The sequence below is a fragment of the Macrosteles quadrilineatus genome, unplaced genomic scaffold, assembly GCF_028750875.1.
Source record: "Macrosteles quadrilineatus isolate MER2022 unplaced genomic scaffold, UCM_ALF_1.0 Scaffold_24__1_contigs__length_1734639, whole genome shotgun sequence".
Classification (NCBI taxonomy): Eukaryota; Metazoa; Arthropoda; class Insecta; order Hemiptera; family Cicadellidae; genus Macrosteles; species Macrosteles quadrilineatus.
Window position 1 is genome coordinate 521,253 of NW_026542617.1, and position 22,304 is coordinate 543,556.

Here is a 22,304-nt window from a genome sequence, read left to right on the forward strand (position 1 = left end):
TGATAAAGCATCTATTCTTTTTCTAGGCCCTCTTACAACAGAAATTCTTAAACACAGTTGTCAAGAAGATGCTCAATTTGAACTGGAGGTCATGCTCTTCAAGTCCTGCAGATATGTGTTTTGTTGTCTGAGTGATCGCCTTACCCCCGACATGGAAGATTCTGGATCCCATTGGAGTCTTTTAATATTTGACATCCCTAGGAAATTGACCTTTCATTTTGACTCAAGCTCTAATCACAATGAGCTCAGTGCACGCAAACTTATGTCTAATATTAAGCTAGAGGACAGTACTCTTGTGAATATTCCCTGTGCCCAGCAAAAGAACAACTATGAGTGTGGAATAAATGTACTAGTCTACACAAAGCTAGTCACTGATTTCTACTGTCAAAGCCCCCAACATAAGCAAGTGCCTTTACATGATTGGTTTGATACACATTTTTGTAAAAATAAAAATAGCTCCTTTTTGCCAACCGAAACATGCACAACTGGTACACAAACTTTGCAATCTAAAAATATTCAGCTATGTACAACCATAGATAAATCATACTCCCTAAGTAGATTTGTCATCCTTATGGAACAGCTGAAGCCAATTTCATTGTTAGTTCTGTACGTCCAACTGTAGAGGTTATGTTTTGTTTACAATTTGTTTCTTGTTATTTCAGTTATTTTAAACCTTATTTAACCAAATAATACGATTTAATCATAAACAATAACTGGTTTCCTAGTTATATAACCAAATAGTAAAGCACAAATCATGAAAATAACACTAAAATAATAGAAACAAAATTTTGTCTACCCCAGCGATCAGTGTGGACATACATGAACTAGACACAAAAAACAAGCTTCAAAATTTACAATGGGATGAGGAGTCTACTTGTGTTGCTTAGTCTATGGTACAACCAAAGGTTCTACTGAGAATAGTACTAAAATCAAGCCAGGCGATGAATGGATACGTGTGAGCAGATCCTATAAGAAAAGTAGACGCGCAAGCAAGGAAAATGTCTTACCAGTCAATATTGTTCAGACCAACAATAAATTTAGTGCACTTGTGAGTCTCCAGGAAACTAATCAAAATCTGAATAACATTGACCATAATGATGCTGCACCAAATCATCTTATTAAGGAGAAAATAAAAAGCAAACAGACTAGAGTAAAAATTAAAACTAATAGGAAGAACAAGTTTGTTGTCACTGAAAGGAAAAATCATGGTAGGACAGAAAACAAAAAAACTACATTGCCATCAGAAGATCTCAAGACCTTGCATCGAATTGAATCAAATAGAAAACCAAATTTCTATATAACCGGGGACAGTCATGCTAGAAATATTGCCGATATGCTATCCCCTCTTATGCCTCAGTATAGGGTATCATCTGTATTCTACCCAGGTGCCTCACTCTTATATGTGGTGGAACAATTGGCTAAAACCTTGGAGAATTTTCAAGAAGATGACTGTGTTGTCTTGATGGGGGGAACTAACAACACAGAACCAGCACATTTCAAACTAGCCTTAGCAAAGATCGAATCGCTTATTAAGTCTTCCAAAGCAAGGATTATATTGACAGAGTTACCCTACATCTATCAACAGCCAGAAAATGGGAAACAATTTTTTGAGATAGATGAATGTAATTCCTGGCTATTGTCTCTGTCAATCAAAATGAATGTGAAGTACTTAATTTTTTTCCTACAGTTACCTAATAATGTACATGTTCTCTCACTGATTTGAGAAAGCAAAGTGGCCAATTCGCTCATCAGTGAGACAATGTTAACATTGTCTCACTCTAATTACTTTGTCTCACTCCAGATTTGCAACGCGAAGGCACGAAATAGTGAGCGCGTAACATGCAGGCAACGTCGTATGCGCGCGAAATACGTTGGCAGCACTGGCTGTAAATCAGCTGGTCAGCTGTTGTACTGTTGTATTTGTCACTTCACATTAAATGTTATATTAAAAGTTCACTTCTGTGTAAAAATAGGTTATGTTTCTTCACAAATTTATTTGTTATATGGTAACTTTAACTGTAGGAAAAGTATAATGTGCAACTCGAGTTCAAAGTACAATTGCCTCACTCGAAAAACCATTCCTCACTCGCCTACGGCTCGTGAGTAAGGATTTCTCTCGAGTGAGTCAATTGCTCACTTTTCTCACTAGTTGCACAAATAACTATAGTCATAAACTTAACTCGAAAAAACATTATACTAAAGATGGATATCATTTAAATCAGACAGGAAAAACTGTTGTATCCAGGAGTATTGCAAATTGGCTAAACAAACCCTTCAGTACTGAGTCCAATTTAAGAACCAAGACAACAACTTTTGATCCTGCAGAACACTCTCCATCATCTGTTCCGAAGACACCTTTTAATCTCAGGAGCAATAGTGGGCCTATAAAAGTAGTGAGAACCGACATAACAGATATCATAAATAAACTCTCCAACCGACCAGACACAGCTTTTGCACATTGTATCTCTGCAGATATTTGGCACATTAAGAACATGTCAGCAGGTGTCGCTGTGGTTTTCAAGAGTTTCTTTGGCAAACCAACTTTGGCTGACTTTATCAACCAACACCTGACCAGTCAACAAATTAAAGATGGCTCCACAGTCTATGGATTGGTTACAAAATCTCATTACTTTGGAAAGCCCACTATTGGTTACTATGAGAAAGCATTTGAAGCGCTCACAGAAGACTTCAAAAAGAAGAACCTAAAGCGACTGATCTGTTCTCCACTTGGATGCGTTAAAGACAAAGTGGCGCCATTCATTTTTATAAAAAACCTAATGAAGTTTCAAGAAAATACTGGCGCAGAAGTCTCAGTAGTTGTGAATGAAGTGAATAATTCCTCTGATGGGAACAGTTTGGCAGCAGAGTGGGAAAAACTATTGAAACCAGGAGACGCACCAAACACTTCAGCTCCACATGCTACGGACACCATTACTCCAACACCATCATCTACTAACGCCTCTCTGGAGACAACCACTATAGAGACTACTACAGAGACCAATACTCTTACACCAATCTCAACATTATCTGGACCATCCACGCTGGTGCAGAGTGGCAGTGAGGGATCTTACCAATCTCCGGCCCAGCAGCAACTCCAATACAACATGACAGTCGGAAAAGCCCCTGATAGTGTCCAGTGTGTTATAAGTGAAGTGCAAAAGCAGAGTAATTGTGCCAAGGATGCAAGTAATATAATAAGAAAAAATGTTCCCCAGAATCTTAACTCCTTAAACCCATCATTAATTGTAAATATTCCTACAGAACCACATAGTGTACTCCAATCTACCTGTCCTTTAAACTCACAAATTGTTCTGACACATCCACCAAGATAATTATACCAAACCGTTTTCAAACACCATCATTCCAAGATATATCAACTAGTCACATAAATAATAAATGTAAAGATGTTTTTTCCATTCTACACCACAATGTTCAGCATCTACCATCTCGCCTAGATCTTCTGGAAATCTTTCTCAATGAAATAGAACCTGATGTAATAGCCCTTACTGAGCATAAGATGACAAAGGATGAACTTGGCTTAATTAATCTGTCTAATTATATAACTGCATCACATTTCTCCAGAAGTTTAGGGCGAGGTGGTGGTGTAATGATATTAACCCACAAAAATGTGAATTTTAAGTGTATTAACTTAGCTTCTGTTCAACCACTTTTAATTGAAAAAGAGTTTGAATTCTGTTTGACTGAAATCAGTACTTCCAGGCTTACATTTTTATTTGGGTGTATTTATAGATCTCCTAATTACTTGAACCTAGACCAATATTTTGAAAATTTTGAAATTTTGTTAGACATTCTGTGTAAAAAATTTGAAACACTTATCATTGCTGGTGATTTTAATATAGACGTTTTAAAAAAAGATGATAAATATACCAAATTTATTAATATTTTAACAATTTATGGCATGAGATACACAGTTAACTTTCCAACCCGAGTGACGGAGCACTCAAGCACAGCCCTAGACAACTTTATTACAAATATAGATTCTCATAGCTTAAGAGTAACTGGGTTAATTACTCATATCTCAGATCATGACGGTCAGTTAATGGAACTGAGAGTTCCTGATTACAAAAAACCAAAATTCATAAGAAAACAAGTAAGAAAGTTTGATGAAAGAAACAAAGAAACTTTTCTTAGAGGTTTAAGTTCAGAGTGCTGGTTTCAGGTTATTCATTCTACTGTTGAGTTTAAGTATAATGTATTTTATAATATTTTTAAGTATCATTTTGAGGTAAATTTTCCGAAACTTTTTGTCACAGAAGGCAGGGCCGGACTTACGACTTCAGGGGCCCCGGGCAAATTTTCCAATGGGGCCCTAGGATTTCAGTTCAGGGGGGGGGTCCTCCAGTGGGATTAGGGGGTCCTCCCCCGGGAAAATTTTCTAAATTTAGGCTTCAAATAGAGCAATTTAAGGCCAAATAAGCAATAAGTTCTATATAAAAAAAATTTCTTAAAATATAACTATTTTAACATATTTTTATATACAGCATATTTTAATTTTATACACAAAAATAAAAATGTATTGACGGCATATTTGGTATGGTATCATGGTAGGCTACCATAATATATTTGGATAAGAAGTATTGATATATTGTTGTTTATTACGTATTTAAATTATCGATTATTGCCGTCGATTTGTATGGTTTTTCAATATTACTACAATATAGGTGTGATTATTTTATTTTCATAATGGTTTTGGTACCTATGGCATTCTCGTTTTTATAATATGTTAAAGTCCTAGCACGAAAAGTACCATTTGGGACTTTCAAGTTTGAGTTTTTTTATTGAGGAGCAAAATCTTGCAATGTCTAATAAACACTCACAAGCTAAGTATTTATATGAGTAACTGAAAGATGTTTAAATGGATCCAATATCGATTAATACAACACAAACATAGCATTGAATACAACATTACTCACTTCAGCTTTGTTTTTGTACTGTTAGTTTGCAGAATTACAATAAAATAACACAAAAGTAAGACAATTTCAACCAACTTGACGTGACCACTAGTCTCAAAGGACAAACTATGGGAGTAAAGTGATTTAAATTGTTTTGGATAGGCGATAAGGCATTTTATGTGTGTGAATGCGCGTGAGTCAGGACTAGACAGGATCCCTTATCAGCTCATTATCATTGATTGTTGCAGCTGCTTCTGCTTATCGCTTGTTTACGTTTACATAGTGTTAGTACTTCTAAGTAATACGTCAGTACCGGCTGATCCTGCCCTTGTACTTTTTTATCCAAAATGTTTTGAAGTGTTTGAGCTTGTGCAACGGGTGTGAATGCACTTATAAAGGTGTTTTTAAGTTCATCCCAACTATCAATTAGTCTCCCTTTCATGTAGTGTTGGTACCAAGTGAGTGCAGTTCCCGCTAAGTGGGCTGGGAATAAATTTAATTTTGACGTTTCCTGCCAATTGTTTGATTGAGCTGCGATTTCGTATTTGTCTATGAAATCGCTGGGGTTTTCCGTGACTAGACCGTGGTATGTACCAGCAGAAATTAATGGTAAATTTTCTTTGGGTTGTGCCATGTTGTTTGCTAAAGGAGGCTGATTTACGTAACAAACCGTATTGTTTAAGGGTTGTGGTAAATGTACGTTTAAAGATGTGCCGGCTAATTGGATCTCTCCTAAGTCCTCTGATGCTATATCAATGTCCTCGTAATTTTCGTCCTCCTCACTGTCACTAGCTGGTGTGTCATACAAGTTTTCCCTATCACTGATGAATTTGTGTATGCGATTCAATAAAGGGTGTTTTGACAGTTCAGCTTCCGAAAGACATCTTTTACTTAAAAGTTTCTTTAAAATCAATTTTTTCTCTTCAGACCAATTATTTTTTACAAAAGCTTTAAGGTCAGCTACAATGGGTCTCAATTCGGCTACAAGGTCCTCATCCCGATATTTTATGTTAAATTTCGACAAAATAAGCTGTAATTGCTCCTTTTTAACCCTATATATGTCTGGGGGTAGATCAACTTCTGTTAATGGCATTTCATTTTTTATGTTTAAAAAAATTGTTAACAGAGTATGTTATTTATGATTAGTTACTTGACTGCAATTTAATTAAAACTAAATGTGTATTTTTTTTGTCACTACTGTATTTATATTTTTTATACTATTTACGGTTTGTGTAAATTGCCTATTAGATCGTTTAAAGTTCCCTAAGGTATTTTATGTGTTGAACAACTATAACCTGACAAAGTCTTAACTTAATCTAAGCATATACACGGTTTTGTCGCTTTGCTAAATCAAAATCCCTGCTATGCGATTGTCACTTTCTTAAAACATATTAATCATACAACACTTATTTTAACATGCATAACTCATCTGTGCCAGTCCAATCATTGTTGATAATTAAATCAAATCGGCAGCCTCCACCATGTAAACTTATGGGGTTTTCTTTTACTTTAAATGTGAAAAATACAAAATGACTACAACTAAGCTCAGTATACTCGCTTGGCATATGTGAGAATACTCAGGAACTGATTGAACTGACACCATTGTATGAGTTACTAAATTTTATTTCATTATTTAGTCTAATGTATATAACCCTTTAAAACACAATAGGCCTATATATATAATAATCAATAATTCAAATGACGTATTTACCAAAGGAATTAAATATCTTTGGGGCCCCAGTATCAAGATAAGAGAATTGAACACATATAAGATTAAAAGTGATAGATATAATACATATGTAAAACGACTCGATCTTAATTAATTAAACCCTTTAAAAAAATATATAGATATTCATAAAATGTTATTAATCTACATCTTTGCCATTTGGCCAAAGTCCAGTTCACAAAACTTAAAACACAAGGCTAATATGAAATTCTATAAAATTAATACACTTAACAAACAAAGACTATTTACATTTAGCAAGCTACCAAATATACACGTTTGAAAATAAAATACTAAATGAGAACTTACTTGGGCTATTTCAAATACATTATTTTACAGGTTTAACCTTTAAGGCTATATTGTTGTTGTTTTTATTTAGCAGGAAATAATATTTGTATTATTATTTATGATTTATATCATCGATTATTTAGGTTTTAAATTTTTATTTTTAAGTTAGGTTTAATTTGAATGAATTGTAGTTATTTAGCTTAGGCCCTTTTTTATGTAATTTAAATTTATCTTCTTTCTTCTAAAATTTGTTGTCCTGGGAATTATAATTGAATTTTGACATACCGAGGAGAAGATCTTGAGGGTAGATGAATTCCCCCGAGGTGACGTCTCGTGATGTCCAGGCCTCCCCTTGTCTCCGTTGTTGGATGACTCGGTGGTTGATCCTGGTCCTCGATGGTGGATGACGACCCCCTGGAACCTCTTCTCTCGGCGTGGGCTGAGTAGGTGAAGTAGTTTGGCCTAGGACGTATTCAGGTGGCAGATTTTACCAATCCTGATATATTAAGTGGGGTCTACTCGATCCGACCCCGTCCTAAGCCTCGCAAATCTTCTTCCAGACTGATGCCATCTTGCTCCTCCTGTCCCTTCCTTTTTTTTTAGATTTCCCATCATTCTAATTAACCCTGCCTACAGTGTCCAATCATAGATGACCCCTTTGGTGCTCAACGTTGTGATTGGCTGCCACTTCGATCAGCAGTTCACTGTAGACGTCAGGTTGTGCGTCCATTGCCCGGGACCTTGAATATGATACTTGTAGACTCGTCGGTGCCATTCAACATGTCTCTTTGTATTAGAAAATTGTAATATTTGATTTACTTGAATCAGTAGCAAGTTTTAAATGGGCCTAATACGAATTTTAAAGATATGATGGTTAAAGATGAAATTTAAGAATTTATTTAAAATATAAATATGTTTACAGTCGACAACGCTCGCCCACTCCCAATAAATGTAATTTTTTGTTAACATCAGACGACTCTAGTTGTTTTAAAGTGTCTATATAGATTTTAAAAATCTTACTGTTGCTACAGTATATGATTTTGACTCCAAAGACGTAATTGGAGATCAAAATTTGGACGCATAACTTAATTAATTACTATTTTACAAAACCTTTCAATTGAACGGATAATATACTTCTACCCCTTAAAATCCTGATTGGTATATACTTAGAGGTAAAAGAAAAGAATAACATTTAATAAAACATAAACGGAGCAATGTTTTTATTTTTAAAAGTATTTGAACTCCAGTGAATCTCCATTTATCACAATACAATTTTACAAGTTACGTTCTACGTTGGGACTAGAGTTTTCATATTTATTGTATTTTTGCCCCAAGCGCGGGACCCCCTTCAACCCATTCGCCGCGGCCGTACGTTCGGGCGAGCGGCTTCATTGAAACTGAAACTTGTCCGTCACAGCCTATCACATGCTCAGCTCATGTAAACCAGGCCTAAGCGTGGGGCCCAGTGCAACTCTGAGAAAAAGTCCCTTAGGGTCAAGAATCTCATTCCTAGTAATGCCTTAAAATGCACCTAACAATAACCTTAAAGATAGGATAGCGAAAATAAAAATAAAGCTGTTACAAAAGAAGGCCATTTGTTAAGTGTCTGATCAATTTTCGAAGTTAATGATAAAAACTAATGTACAAAGGGGGCCCCTGGCGGGGCCCCCCTTGGCCCGGGGGCCCCGGGCGTTCGCCCCCTTCGCCCATAGGTAAGTCCGGCCCTGACAGAAGGCCTATGTAAGCAAAAAAAGTGGGTTGACGATGTATCAAAATTGAAACAGTCTGAAATAGTCCACTTAGAATCTCAATTCAGAAAACTCAAGGACAAAAATATTAAGATTCAGATTAGAAAAAAGAAAAAAGAACTTCAAAGATATATAATTAACAATAAAAAAACTTACTTTGAGGAAAAAGTTACAAACTCAAGAAATAAAGTTAAAACTACCTGGAACTTAATTAATTCCGAATTGGGAAAATTGTCAAAATGTAATACAAATATAAAATTGATGCACGAAGGTAGTTATATCACAAATCCAATTGATGTTTGCGAAACTTTTAATATATTTTTTGTCAATATTGTAAAAGATTTAATAGTTCCTAAAATAACCATAGTGCCTCCAGCAAATACTCAGTTTAAAACACATTTAAAAACAACTCTTCAATTTTCAACTGTCACGGAGAGAGATGTTGAAAAAATAATATTATCTTTTGAAAATAAACCCTCACCAGGCAATGATGAAATACCTATATCAACCATTAAGACAGCGTTGCCATTAATCTGCTCACCTTTAACTCATATAATTAATCATTCACTGATAACAGGAGTGTTCCCCGAACAATTCAAAACTGCCAAAGTAGTTCCAATTTTCAAAAAAGGTAATCCAGAAGATATTAATTGTTACAGGCCTATATCACTGCTTCCAGTATTCTCAAAAATCCTTGAGAAAGTTGTTTTCAACCAATTTTCAAACTACCTTGAATCAAACATGTTGCTGGATAATGAACAGCATGGTTTTAGGCCAAATAAGTCAACTATAACAGCCGGTATTGAGTTTGTTGAGTCAATAATCGAATCTGTTGATAGAGGTGAAAGAGTCGTTGGCATTTTTTTGGACTTATCCCGAGCTTTTGATAGTGTTGAGCACTGCAAACTGATCCAAGTTATAAGCTCTCTAGGTGTAAAAAGTACAGAATTGGCTTGGTTTTGCTCCTACCTCACAGAAAGGAAACAATATGTAGAAATAGAGTATTTTACAGATCATCAGAAGTTTATGTATAACGAAAAATTTGCTTCTCGTCCATTACCAATCCAATACGGTGTCCCTCAGGGATCTATTCTCGGCCCATTACTGTTTCTATGTTACCTAAAGGGGCTACCTAGAATGATGGGGGATAGAAATAGAAAAGTGTGTCTTTATGCAGATGATACCAACGTCATTGTCTCGGCCAACAATAAAGAGAACATAGAAATATCATCCTACGTTGGCTTATCACTGATTAAAGACTTTTTAAATAGTAAAAATCTGCTATTAAACTCCAGTAAATCAAGTTTTGTATCTTTTTCAACAAAAAAAACAAAAAATAGAATAAGTCCAACAATATTCCTAGAAGATGAAATACTAAATCATTTAAATGAAATCAAATTCTTAGGCTTGACTATAGATGAACAGCTATCTTGGGACAACCATATTAATCATATTATGAATAAAACCTCAAGTGGTCTATATGCTTTGAGGAGACTGGTCTACTCCTGTAATATTAAAACCTTAAAATCCATATATTTTGCTCTAATACATTCACATATTGCTTATGGTGTTTGTATAATATATGGATCAACAACAAAGAAGAAAATGGATAAAATTCTGATTCAGCAAAAAAAGAGCTTTAAGAATAATGTTTAATTTAAAATCAAAAGATTCTGTAAAACATATTTTTAAAGATTTAAAAATATTCACAGTTTACAGTTTATACATTTATGAAACAATAAAATTTACATTACTTGGCAATAGGATTTTGATTGGCAATACAACACATTCTTATAATACTAGAGCTCATCGTTTAGTAGAACAACATAATTTGGAATTTTTCAAAAAGAAAACAACATATGTAGGAAATAGATTTTTTGATGGCCTCCCAGGAAATATTAAATTGGAAAAAAACCAAAATAAGTTTTTGAGACTATTGAAGGCATACTTGATTGAATCAACGTTTTACTCTCTCCAACATTTTTTCTCGTAGTCAAAATTATTATATTTAAGACATACCTGAAAATTATAATTAGAAAAATCTTTGCTGCACGTGGTTATTCTAGGATATAGTAATTACTGTGTGTTTTTATTAATTTTTAAGACTCAGTTGTAGTTATTTTATATTATTTTTTTCCACGATTTCTTGGAGTGATGTGTGTAACGTATGTTGTATATATTATCCTAAGAACTGTGGGATGTATTTTTAGATATTAAAAATATATGTATAATTTAGGTTAGATCTGACTCTATTCTTTGTAAACAATTTACATGTGACAGAATAAAGAAGTTTTGAATTGAATTGAATTGAATATGAGGGGTTCTACCTTGGTTGAAAATGCTTGCAACAGAGTTAGTGATTTCTCCACTGACATGTAGTAAGTGATTCCTGTTAGATCCAACCAAATAGTCTAATTGTTTATGTTAGTAGTATTTTGTACATATTACCTTAATCAAGAGATGTTCATTTCACCTTTGTAAAGTGACTTTCCAATATAATGTATTTTGCAATTTAGGAATAAAAAACTTATCACTAATAATTAAAACAAATTTCCTTTATTGAAAATGTCTGCTTCCTTTTTCAGGTCCCCACGATGATAGTCCTCGTAAGCTGGAATACTTTGAGTTTGTCATGCATTGCCCGTCCGACTACTACCGAACTAAAACCCCCTTCCCTGACGGATTGCCTGACTTCAATCGCCCTTCTGTTTGGGGCCGTATGAATGCGATAGAAAAAGTGCAAAAAAAGTGAAATTGATGTGATATACAAAAAAAGCAATTTTACTAAAACATGAAAACCAAGACTGTTTCAAAGACTGCTGCTTATGAATATACTCGATGTTAAATTAGTTGATAGACTTTTTTACAATGAACAAATGTTTATTATGTTTAGGATAGGAAAAGAAAACTCATGTTCGTTTTTTGAGAAAGATTTGATTTTTTTTCAACTAAGTTGCTTTGTTTTTGGTCTGGACATTTAGATGGTAAAAAGTTAGATATTTATAATTTAAAAGGTCTTAAACATTTTCAAGAATCAAGACAAGAGAAAGAAAAGAACATTTTTCTGTAATGTTCTGATTTAAGTCTTAATCCATTCGTTTACTTGATTAATTTGTTTAAGGCAACTTAAAAATAGGTAAAGAGATCCTTGACTTGGAGGTGTCCGTAGTGTTTTCAATATTTAATACATATTTGATTCCTGCAAATCTCATAACAGTGTAATACTGAACTATAAATAGTGTACCAATTACATTGCTTCTGGCTTTATGTTTGGTTACAAAAAATTGAAGCAGTTACTAAGCTTTCATTTTTGATGAATGGCTTATTTTTCTGTACACAATTTTTATATTACTCCAACTGTTACTGTTAATTTACTCCAATCTAAGTATAATATGAGGTTATGATTTCATTACCTTTTTAATTTAATTATGTATACCTATTTTAGTTTCAGTTGAATTTCATGGCTTCACTTAAGTTACATGGTCATGATTCTTACAAGAAGTGTATCAAATTATTAGACTCTCTTTTCTCTGGCTCAGCAAAAGAATTGAAATTGGACAAATTGTAGCAACTGTCGACTCTTAACAACTAAAACGAACCATACCTATATCCGTTTTTAACTACTTACCCTGCTCTTTTAGAGAGGGTTAAGTAAGGATGATCAAGGTTCTACTGTATTATTGTCTAACTTTTGTTGTTACCTTTTTGTAATTCTAGTCAGGGAAATATGAAAAAGTTCATGTTAAAGGTTTTGTTTAGAGTTACAAGTTGTGATACAGAGACATTATAATTTTAAGTGATATCCTTGTATATGGTTTAATAAAGGACATTTTTATTCACTTAAGTAACCATTCGTTCTTTATCTATTGAACTATAACACTATTTATACCTTGTCTGTTATTAAAGCTTACAGTAGACTCCCTCTTATCTGGACTCCTAGGGCCCGAGGCCAGTCCGGATAACGGGTTTTCTGGTTAAACCGACGTCCCCAGAAACTCGTTAAAACGGACTGTTTACTTTGATATTCGACTTAAATTTAGGATAGCATTGTATTTAGACATGTGTTCACTGGTCTCGAATCTTTCCCACGAGAACAGTTGTTTCAGTACTGCCCACTTCATCCTGATATAGTCCGGTTAAACCAATGTTTTGATATAAATTGTCCGGTTAAAGAGATGTCATTTCCGCCGAGTGTAGTCCGGTTAAAAGGTGTCCGGATAAGAGGGAGTATACTGTATGTATATTTTGAAATAATTTTCATTTTTGAATTGATAAAAAAACCATCTGACATCCAAAAGACAGTGAAATGTCAACTATTTAATAATTGTCAACTCTACTGACGTGAAGGGTTGAAACTGTTACACAAAATGTACTGGTTACACATTTATGCAGTTGATCGAAATATATCTCAGCAATATCCATCTGGGTCAAAATACCCCCGCCGCAGCAAACCTGCCGACTAAGCGAATTTCCAGTTTCCTGAATTGATTTTCAATTAAATGTATTTAATTAACATTAATTTTTATGAGTACATAGGCTTGATGCTACAGGGAGGGTAAAAAAGTGTGTTTTTTAGAGAAATATTAATAACTTAGTATAAAATAAATAAATTTACCAAGTTTGATCAAAATATATCCATAAACAAGCAGACTACAACATTTTACAATATTCCCCATAAGAATAACATGGGAATTTTAAAATAACAATTATTTGAATTTTCTCCGTAACTAATAATAGTACAAAAACACTTTGATATACTAAATTATTTGTTTTTTTAAGCTCTTTAAGAAGGTCTGAAGAGAAATTGGGAAATTTTGCGTTTGGAGGGTCAAAAATTAGAAAAACCAATTTTTACCCCATAAAACCCCCCGTAAAACCCCGTTCCCATGGTCCGATCATGCTGGTTCGCGAACTCATTCAAGTTTATCCCGCCTTACACCTTCAAACCAAATTTCATCAAAATCGGATAAAAATTACTCAAGTTATCGTGTTCACGGACACATATATATATATATATAAATCTATATATATACAGTAGAACCTCTTTAATCCGAACCCCTGTAATCCGAACGTCCACTAATCCGAACTCCTCATTGCTGTACTCTATACACAGTACAGCAGTTCTTTATTGTATACTGTATTTAATTTACAGTACTGTTTATTCACCATGTTTACTACTGTATTAAATAAACACTGTATTTTACTTTATAAAACATTTTTTCACTTTTCCCAAATTAATGTTGATCAATTTTAGCCATGTTTTAGCTATTGTTATGTAAAAACAACAATATGTTCTGTAATCCGAACTATTCAATAGTCCGAACTACCCCTGGTCCCAATTAGTTAGGATTAAAGAGGTTCTACTGTATATACATATATAAAAATTTGAACGAATGGTGTTTCTGGCCTCTGGGGACATCAAAATGAAAAAGTAAATCGGTCCCGGGCCTAGGTCTTACCATGCCACCTAGGGTAATAGCTACTTCCCTATAGGGAAATTCGCTAAAACTGTATGGCGCCTCCTTCAATTTAAATCACTGAAAATTATGCATACTAAGGTGACCATGGGAACCTTATATATCATTAGAAACTTGATTTTGATTACTGTAATGCCTCTTGTCTGCTTGTCTCTGTCGCCATTAATGTGTTAAGTGAATTGAATACAAACATGAACGATTGAAAGGATCGTCTAGGGAAGAAGAAAAAAACCTAAGACGACAAACATTATGTTTGTATAAAGAATATAAAGTGGTAGAGGCATTTTTAAATGTAACTGAGCGTTGATCATTATTATTGTGAACTAATCAGTTCTTCATGTGAGGTAGGTAGGTGACGGGTGTTATGTGAATTTGTGACTGTATTAAGTGTTTTGAAGTTAGGTTAGATAAGGAAGGTTAAGTTTAGGTTTTTTTTATTTTTTTTGTGGGGGCTGGGGTAATGGCATACCCCTAGCTACTTCGGCCTGGAGACCTTTTGTAGCACCCTTTAATTCATTCTGACAGCCCTAGGCTCCTCAAGTAGCCCAGGAGCTGAAAGACACCCAGCTTCCTTATCTCTGTTGGTTCCAGGAATAACCTCCCCAGAGATGTAACCTATACATTGGTCTATGGGCCAACGCTGGACAGTCCAGCCATAAGTGTTCTGAGGTTTCTACCTCGTTCTCACAGAACCTGCAGAGGTCTGTCTGTGACCTCCCTATGGTCCTGAGATGTTTCCTGATAGGACCGTGCCCTGTTAACACTCCTACTAGTAGACTAATGTCCCCTTTCTTAAGGCTCAGCAAGTCTTTCCAACCTTTATCAGTAGGGTCGATTAGTAATTTGGACGTCCTCATACCTGGGTGGTTCATCCAGGCCAGAGCCTTTTGAACCTTGACCCAGTCTTGGACTTTGGCTACTCCTGAGCTTATGGGGGTACCACAGTAGGGTTCTGGTCCTGACAGTTGGTCTTCCGCACCCTTCCTGGCCAATGCATCGGCTTTTTAGTTCCCCTCATGCCCCGAATGTCCAGGAACCCAAGACAATTTGACTTGGTTTCGCTCTGCTAACTTTTTGAGGGTGTTTTTACACCCTTTTACTGTTCGTGACTGTGTCACACATGACCCCAGCGCCTTCAATGCTGCCTGGCTGTCAGAGAGAATAAGGATTTTACCCTTTCTTAGGTTCTTGCTAATAATATTATTAGCACAGCACTCAATCGCCAGGACCTCTGATTGAAAAACTGTTGTTGTTCTGCCGAAGGCCAGAGATATTTTGGTTTTGTTACCATACAAAGAATATAAAGTGGTAGAAGCATTTTTAAATGTAACTGAGCGTTGATCATTATTATTGTGAACTAATCAGTTCTTATTTAGACATGTGAGGTAGGTAGGTGACGGGTGTTATGTGAATTTGTGACTGTATTAAGTGTTTTGAAGTTAGGTTAGATAAGGAAGGTTAAGTTTAGGTTATAATGAATCAAGTTGTTGCTCCAACCTGTTTTACTATTGAAATAGTGCTTTAAACACAATAAATAATAATTTTAAAAGTGCAAAAACAGTCTGGAAATAACATATATAAACAACTCGATTCATTATAACATAACCTAAACTTTAACTTCCCTAATCCAACCTACCTTCAGGAAGGGTTTCTGTTAATGCAGTCACGTATCCGCAAGACGCCCGACCTACCTACCTCACATGTTTTTCCATCTTATAAAAACTAATTTTAAGCTGTTCGAGAAGTTTGGTTGGGTTATGTTAGGTTAGAACAGTGTCAATTTGTAATATTTAAATTTTTTCAAAGAAGTTTGTTCATAGAATAAAAATATCGGCTAGTCTAGGTTTAGTTAAGTCTGCCACTACACCATTATTATAATGGGACAAAACGTTACATGGTGAAAACCTAAGCTAAACCACTCGGTGAAGTGAAGAGAAGAACCAAACAAAAAGTATTCATTTTTCATAATCCAGTAATCCACTAATCCAGTCAGGAATGAAAATATGTGTGACCAAGAGGTAATATGAATCTTTAATTCCAATATTTTTAAAGGTACCTTGAGGTTTTTTCTTGTCAAATTGTTGGTTGTTAATGTAATATTTACTTGATAATTAGATACAATCAATCAATAAATGTGAATTGGGTTTATTAACTTAGATTTTGGAGTGTAAATATTGAAGTGCAGATCAACATTCCTAATAGGCCTACAACAATTTAAAAAATTGAAATGATTGGTGTGTGAGTAATTTTTGTCACAACAGCAAAGTTTTGCACTATTGTTTTCAGGTAAAAATCTAGTTTCTAATGATATATATAAATTACTATAGGTTCCCAGGGTCACCTTAATAATATGTATAATTACCAAATCACTAAATTACAAATGTTCTAATAATAGTTAATTAAACATATGGGAGTTCTTTTGACTCTCTGAGTATTACCAGTTATCACAGATATAGGCTTGGTTTTAACAGTTTAAAATACAGATTTAAGTATAACATTAGTGTACTTAAATTAACTTTTCAAGTGCAAAACGTAACACTAATAGAGACAAAAAAGGTCTGGAAAATAAATAATCATATTAAAAGTTTCTTGTTAAATTTTTTTCCAAAATGGACACTTATAAAAATTTACAATTTCTTCAGGCAAATGGTCCTTGTAGGATATAACAAATACAATCGAACACACATCTAGAGACTGTTAAAATATCAGAGAATATTCGGTCTTTACACATTTTTTGATTGTTTTTATAGTACGCTTAACATTTACAAATTAATTACACCACCCAGATTTATTACGCTAATGTATCTAATATATTTAGAATGACCTGGACCTGCCAGATAGATTGAGATTAGACTTTAGAAGTATAACAAGACATTCTCGAGGGTAACAAATTTATCTTACAAAATAAATCGACTGGTATTTTAAAAAACAAAATGTTAAACAGATATAGTCTTTCCATTATATGGACATCACAAACAATTTGACAGTTATCGATATTTTATTAAAATACACAATATTGTACAAATTCATTTTGTGTGGTTTTATTACACAGTTTAAAAAACCTCTTCTTTCAATGTCCGATTTGAGGCTGGTTTTATTCCATAAAACATTCACCATCCATTTGTAAAACAACTGAACAATCCACCGAAGAATAAAGTCAACTGTTTACCGAATAACAGACACAAGGGAGGAAAACAGTGCTAAAATATTAAGACCGGAATGATCCACAAGCGACTGTCATTTAGTTGGGACCAAACGGACCGTAGGCACTTGGTAGTGTCAGTGGGGGCAATGTGCTATAAGTGAGGATTTTCACCCTGGAAGGATAGTGGGCGGCCCTGTCGCTCCTGTAGCAAGAGGCGATGAGCCGCACGATCCATTTCCTCTTGTGTCATGTCTAAAGCCTCTTGCATCTCACGAGATGTGTAGCGGACAAACTCTGGATCACAGAACTTGCCCAATCCCTGCTCCACCAGCACCTAAAAACCATTATGAATTGAGCTCGATAAATTTTACACATTTAGAGTTTTTAGGAAAATGTCAGTGTTCCTAATGATATTGTACCAACACCGATAAATAGTTTTGGATTTTTTACCAACCATCACGTGACCTAGGAACAATCCTGATATTTAGGAAAAATAATGGTGTGACATTTCAACTGATATCTATTCAATTGGGTTAACTGAATACATTTATAAAATTTGATGGACTAACCAATAGACTACGAGGTGGTGGTTATTTTGTTTTGACCTTTTGTTGTTGTACTAGGAGTTCACAACGTAGGTACTCTCTTTGTGTTATTTGGAGAACATAAACAATTCTTTTTTAAATGATTACTGATAGAGCAACTCACTTTGTAGGAGTATATTATTCTTAGTACAGGTTCACATATCCAATTATGGATACATTTCTAAGACAATGACCTGTATGGAAACATGCAATTTCAGGGGAAATGGGTATCCTCACCAACACTCAAATGTGTCTACGAGACTCCAAACTTTTCAAGGTCAGAGTGAAAAAGATTTTAAGTAGTGTGTTAACTTTCTCTCTCTCACAAGCCTTTCAAGACATCACAGACCACACTAAATTGATGAAGCAAGTACTCACCCTGCCCACTAGACTCTCAGCTGATCCTACCACTTCTGGGAAGTTGGGTCTTCGGTCAGCTGGACTGCCGGGGAGGGAGTGAGAGAGTCTGTCAGTGGCTAAGCTGCCGTTTGATTCCCCCACCTTGCTCCCTGCAACAATATAAAACGTTTTGTTTAGTTAAAATACAAAAATAAATAACATGCCCAATATTTGCTGATATTACAAAATAACATTGACTTGATAAATCCTGGACTGAAAGACCAGTTTAAAATTTGTTGGATTTATTGGAGGACCTAAAGATCACAGAATTTAAAATTACTTAAATGTAAAATTCCAATTCTGCAATGAAATCATAAGCAGGGGTTTTCATTTAACGATGCTGGGATTTAATGGTTTGTAAAACAGTGATAAGAATCCAAAGACTCGTATTGGTATCTCTGCACTTGGTAGCTCAAACAGTATTTTTTACACGTGTTAAATGATTGGAGATCTTATTTATTTATATTTTTTCATAGTTTAGAAATGTTAACTAAACTTAAGCTGAATATTAAAAGAAAAAAAATGATGAAGTGGAGATCTCAGTGTTGAAACTTCTACAATCTACAGTCCTAATGCAGTATAGACATTTAAAACTTAAGAATCAGTAAACAAACATTCAAATATAAATACTTTTGGCATTAGTCAGAAAAAAAGAATGGAAAGACTATAGTTGTGGACTTAGGTGTTGAGCTCTTGCCCTCAGCCAGCCAACTATTGTTCACAGGTGCAGCAGCTGATCCCTTCACTGCCACTCGACTCAACTCGCAATCGTGAGCTCAATAGTGACAAGTAATTATCTTTAATATTACAAACAAAGCAATATTATGGTTTCTCTAAACATTTGTGACAATCTTATACAAAATTTCAGACAAATCGGGCAACGTTTATTGGGAATGAGAATATGAATAAAATATGTCTTCAGAAAATTTACCGAGCTCCAGGTGATTTTACTGACATTTTTTGTAACTAATGACTAGAGAATTTTTGTCTAGAGACTAGAAACCAGCTGCTTACTGTGTAGTGCGACAAAAATAAATTAAGATTGCAGAACTTTGAATTAAAACATACATGCATTACGAATAAATATTTATTGAAAACCATTTGTAAAAGTGCTGTTATCACCTCTGCCATGGAAGGATGCTCGGTGAAGTAAGGGAGATCGTTTACTGAGACGGTCAAGTTGAGGGTCAGGCATAAAGCCTACAGCCACTGCCATAGCTTGAGCCTGCGCGAGCTTGAGCCCACCAGCGATGCGCGAGAAGCTCGGCGAGGGCTCACGCGGCCCCCCTCCACCACCAATGCACCCGAGTCGCGCGGCACGTCGGGGCGGAGGCGTCGGCGGACTTACTTCGGTGTCTCTTCGACTCTCCTGCATGCTGTTAATGTTACCAAACTGTTAGTATGCACTCCATGCTCTGAACAAACCAACGGGGTCACAAAACTTCCAGGAGGAAACAAAAAAAAATGCTGAAGTATGATCAGATGTTGTTAAAATGTGAATAAAACGTCAAACAGAAATAAATAATCTGTTGTTAATTTGACATTTGTATTGAAAGTTGATTTGGTACATTGGCAAACTTCTAATATGGGGAAGTAATTATTTCATTATTCCTGATACAACTTTGTGCTCCCCTTTACTAATCCAACTCGGTTTGCAAACACAACTTTTAGTTATATAGGCTACAATTAAGTTGTATATTTTTTATTGAAAACAGATTAGCAGTTTTACAACCTGTTTTACACATTTTTTACTTTTAACATCTACCTATACAGGGTGTTTAAAAAAGGTGGGGACATAATTTACGTAGTGATTCCTTAGGTCAAAATAAAAAAATCAAGAATAACATTTTTCCAAAATCGCTTTGTTAAAGTAGATATCCGCCATTTTGTATTTTTACATAAACATTTTTATCTTTGAATTTTTGTCAACCGATCTTTATGAAACTTGGTATGTATGTTAAGGTAGAAGAAACCAATGATAGAGAAAAAAATTCTTGATTCAACTTAAAATTTCAAAATGACAACAATTTTAATCCTTAAACTTCAATCACTAAAATTAAGACAAAACATAACCTTGTCAAAACAAACTTATAAACACACCCTTTCTATTGGTGTAACAATAAGCTATTGGAAATCACAGAAACAGATTTACCAACCGTTAAGTTTTGAACCCTTCTTTTTCAATAAATCTGTATTTTAAAGTAACCTAACCATATACACTATGTAATTAGATACTTAGAATTCAATGTATGACTTTAGAGAAAGATTGGGGAATTTTCTGTGGAAAGGGGAGTTACAGATGTTAACCTTAGCTTGAGACCATCATAGACATTTAAAAAAATATTCAAGATGGTTAAAATATTATTTTATTTTATTTTAAAGACATTATTTTCTATTTTCAATGGAAAATCATTATAAACTTATTTATGCTGTGGATAAATAAATTTAATTGAAACCTTAAATAAGTTTGGGCACCTCAACTGAGAGTGTTAATAGTAATGATAAATTTATAAGTTTGGTTGAACTTGGATCTTATTGGTCTATTTAACAGTGATGAAAATTTCTGAGTTAATCAAGATTAGGGGTCTCAATCCCAGGCCTTCAATCCAAATCCCGGGATTTTGGGATTTTTCTTAGCCCATCCCGGGGTTATATTATTTTATGATTTTAACTTTTTACATATTTTAAAAGAGCGAGAAGTCCCCTTGTTGAGTCCTTTAATGTTTTAAACTGGTCTTACCAATGTTACACTGCACAATTATGCAGTTTTCTAAGTAAAAAATGTTCCACACGAACTATCATCACCCATCTTTTCTTATTTACAGTTTATAAATGTTTATATGTCACTCTGTTATTTAATAAATACATACAAAAAAAACAGGAGCAACTGCACTCGCATGTAGCCTATAGGTCACGCTCCATCGAACACTAAACTTGCCAAGACTCACGGTTGGAAATATGACTACTAAGAATAATATGCTAATATGGAAACTAATAAATAAAAATATAAAATATGGGAAGAATCACCAGTTGCAGCGTAACAATATTATGTTGATTGACAGCAATAAAACAATTTAAGGTAAAAAACATAACAAAACCATCTGTGTAGTAGCGTGTGTACGAAAAACTTAATTTAGAATTACAGTTTAAAAAAGACGGCACTTAAAACCAAATACGAAGATTAAGTTATAGACCCTTAATATAAGCTATCTTAATAATGAAATAATAATAGTGTGTTTATAGTTAAATTTTAGGCCTTCAATGTTATTAAGAAAATAATACTTAAATTACCGATTGCCATTTTTTATGTTTACCACACCAATTGCGTTGTTGTCAAAAGTAAAACTTAAAATTTATACCGGTACTATAATTAAATTCTAACTAATGTAAGCCTAATTAAAATTTACAGAAAGTAAATCAAAATATGCCTAATACATTTGAAAGATATATTTACATATTCACACTACATTCACCTATTGAGTTTAATGATAATTGAACTGTCCAATCGAAATATATCAAAAGGTATATCATATTTCATGTTTATAAATTTACTTTCCTTTAATTAAACAGTACATGTTTTTCAAGTGTTAACTTATTTGGTGTTTTTTATTTATTTTCCGTAAGTAAAACTCCTAAAATTCACAAAAAATAAATATAAACAATGGTTTTATAATCTCTTAATCCTGGGATTAAAAGACTCCAATCCCATTATTTTTATCTATCAAAAACTGACCGGGATTCGGGATCCTGGGATTGAGACCCCTAATAAAGATACATAAAGATAAACTAGATTTATTTGGATGCACATGCCGCTGGATGGCTAAACATCAGATCTTTTACACCAGTATGGAGTTCAGCGTCAGTGTCAAAGTGTAGCATAGTGAGCCACGTTTGGGAACAGATGGTAGTCACTCTGCGCCAAATCCGGGATGTACCCATCCAATAACTCTCAGATACGGTTGGCCGTGTTTGGACGGGCGTTGTCATGAAAAAGAAAAAAAAGTTTTCCACAACGCTTGTTTTTGGA

The 22,304-nt window shown here is 34.4% G+C and overlaps 2 protein-coding genes across 14 annotated transcripts in view; one reads left to right on the plus strand and one right to left on the minus strand.

The window, feature by feature from the left end:
• Nucleotides 1-12,520, plus strand: part of LOC129005580 (GATA zinc finger domain-containing protein 1-like) — a 32,605-nt gene extending 20,085 nt beyond the window's left edge. Inside the window, exon 4 of the mRNA XM_054434503.1 lies at nt 11,258-12,520. Coding sequence (XP_054290478.1) covers nt 11,258-11,424 — 167 coding nt within the window. The 3' untranslated portion in view covers nt 11,425-12,520. The remainder of the gene's footprint in view (nt 1-11,257) is intronic.
• A 4,207-nt stretch (nt 12,521-16,727) lies between these two features.
• LOC129005578 (muscle calcium channel subunit alpha-1-like) overlaps nt 16,728-22,304 on the minus strand; it is a 304,273-nt gene continuing 298,696 nt past the window's right edge. For 10 of the 13 annotated variants that reach the window (XM_054434499.1, XM_054434502.1, XM_054434494.1 and 7 more), the window contains 3 exons: nt 19,400-19,653; nt 18,257-18,387; nt 16,728-17,628 (listed from right to left, as the gene is read on the minus strand). In XM_054434499.1, coding sequence (XP_054290474.1) covers nt 17,446-17,628; nt 18,257-18,387; nt 19,400-19,653 — 568 coding nt within the window. In that variant the 3' untranslated portion in view covers nt 16,728-17,445. The remainder of the gene's footprint in view (nt 17,629-18,256; nt 18,388-19,399; nt 19,654-22,304) is intronic. The other 3 variants (XM_054434501.1, XM_054434500.1, XR_008491839.1) reach the window with 2 other exon arrangements.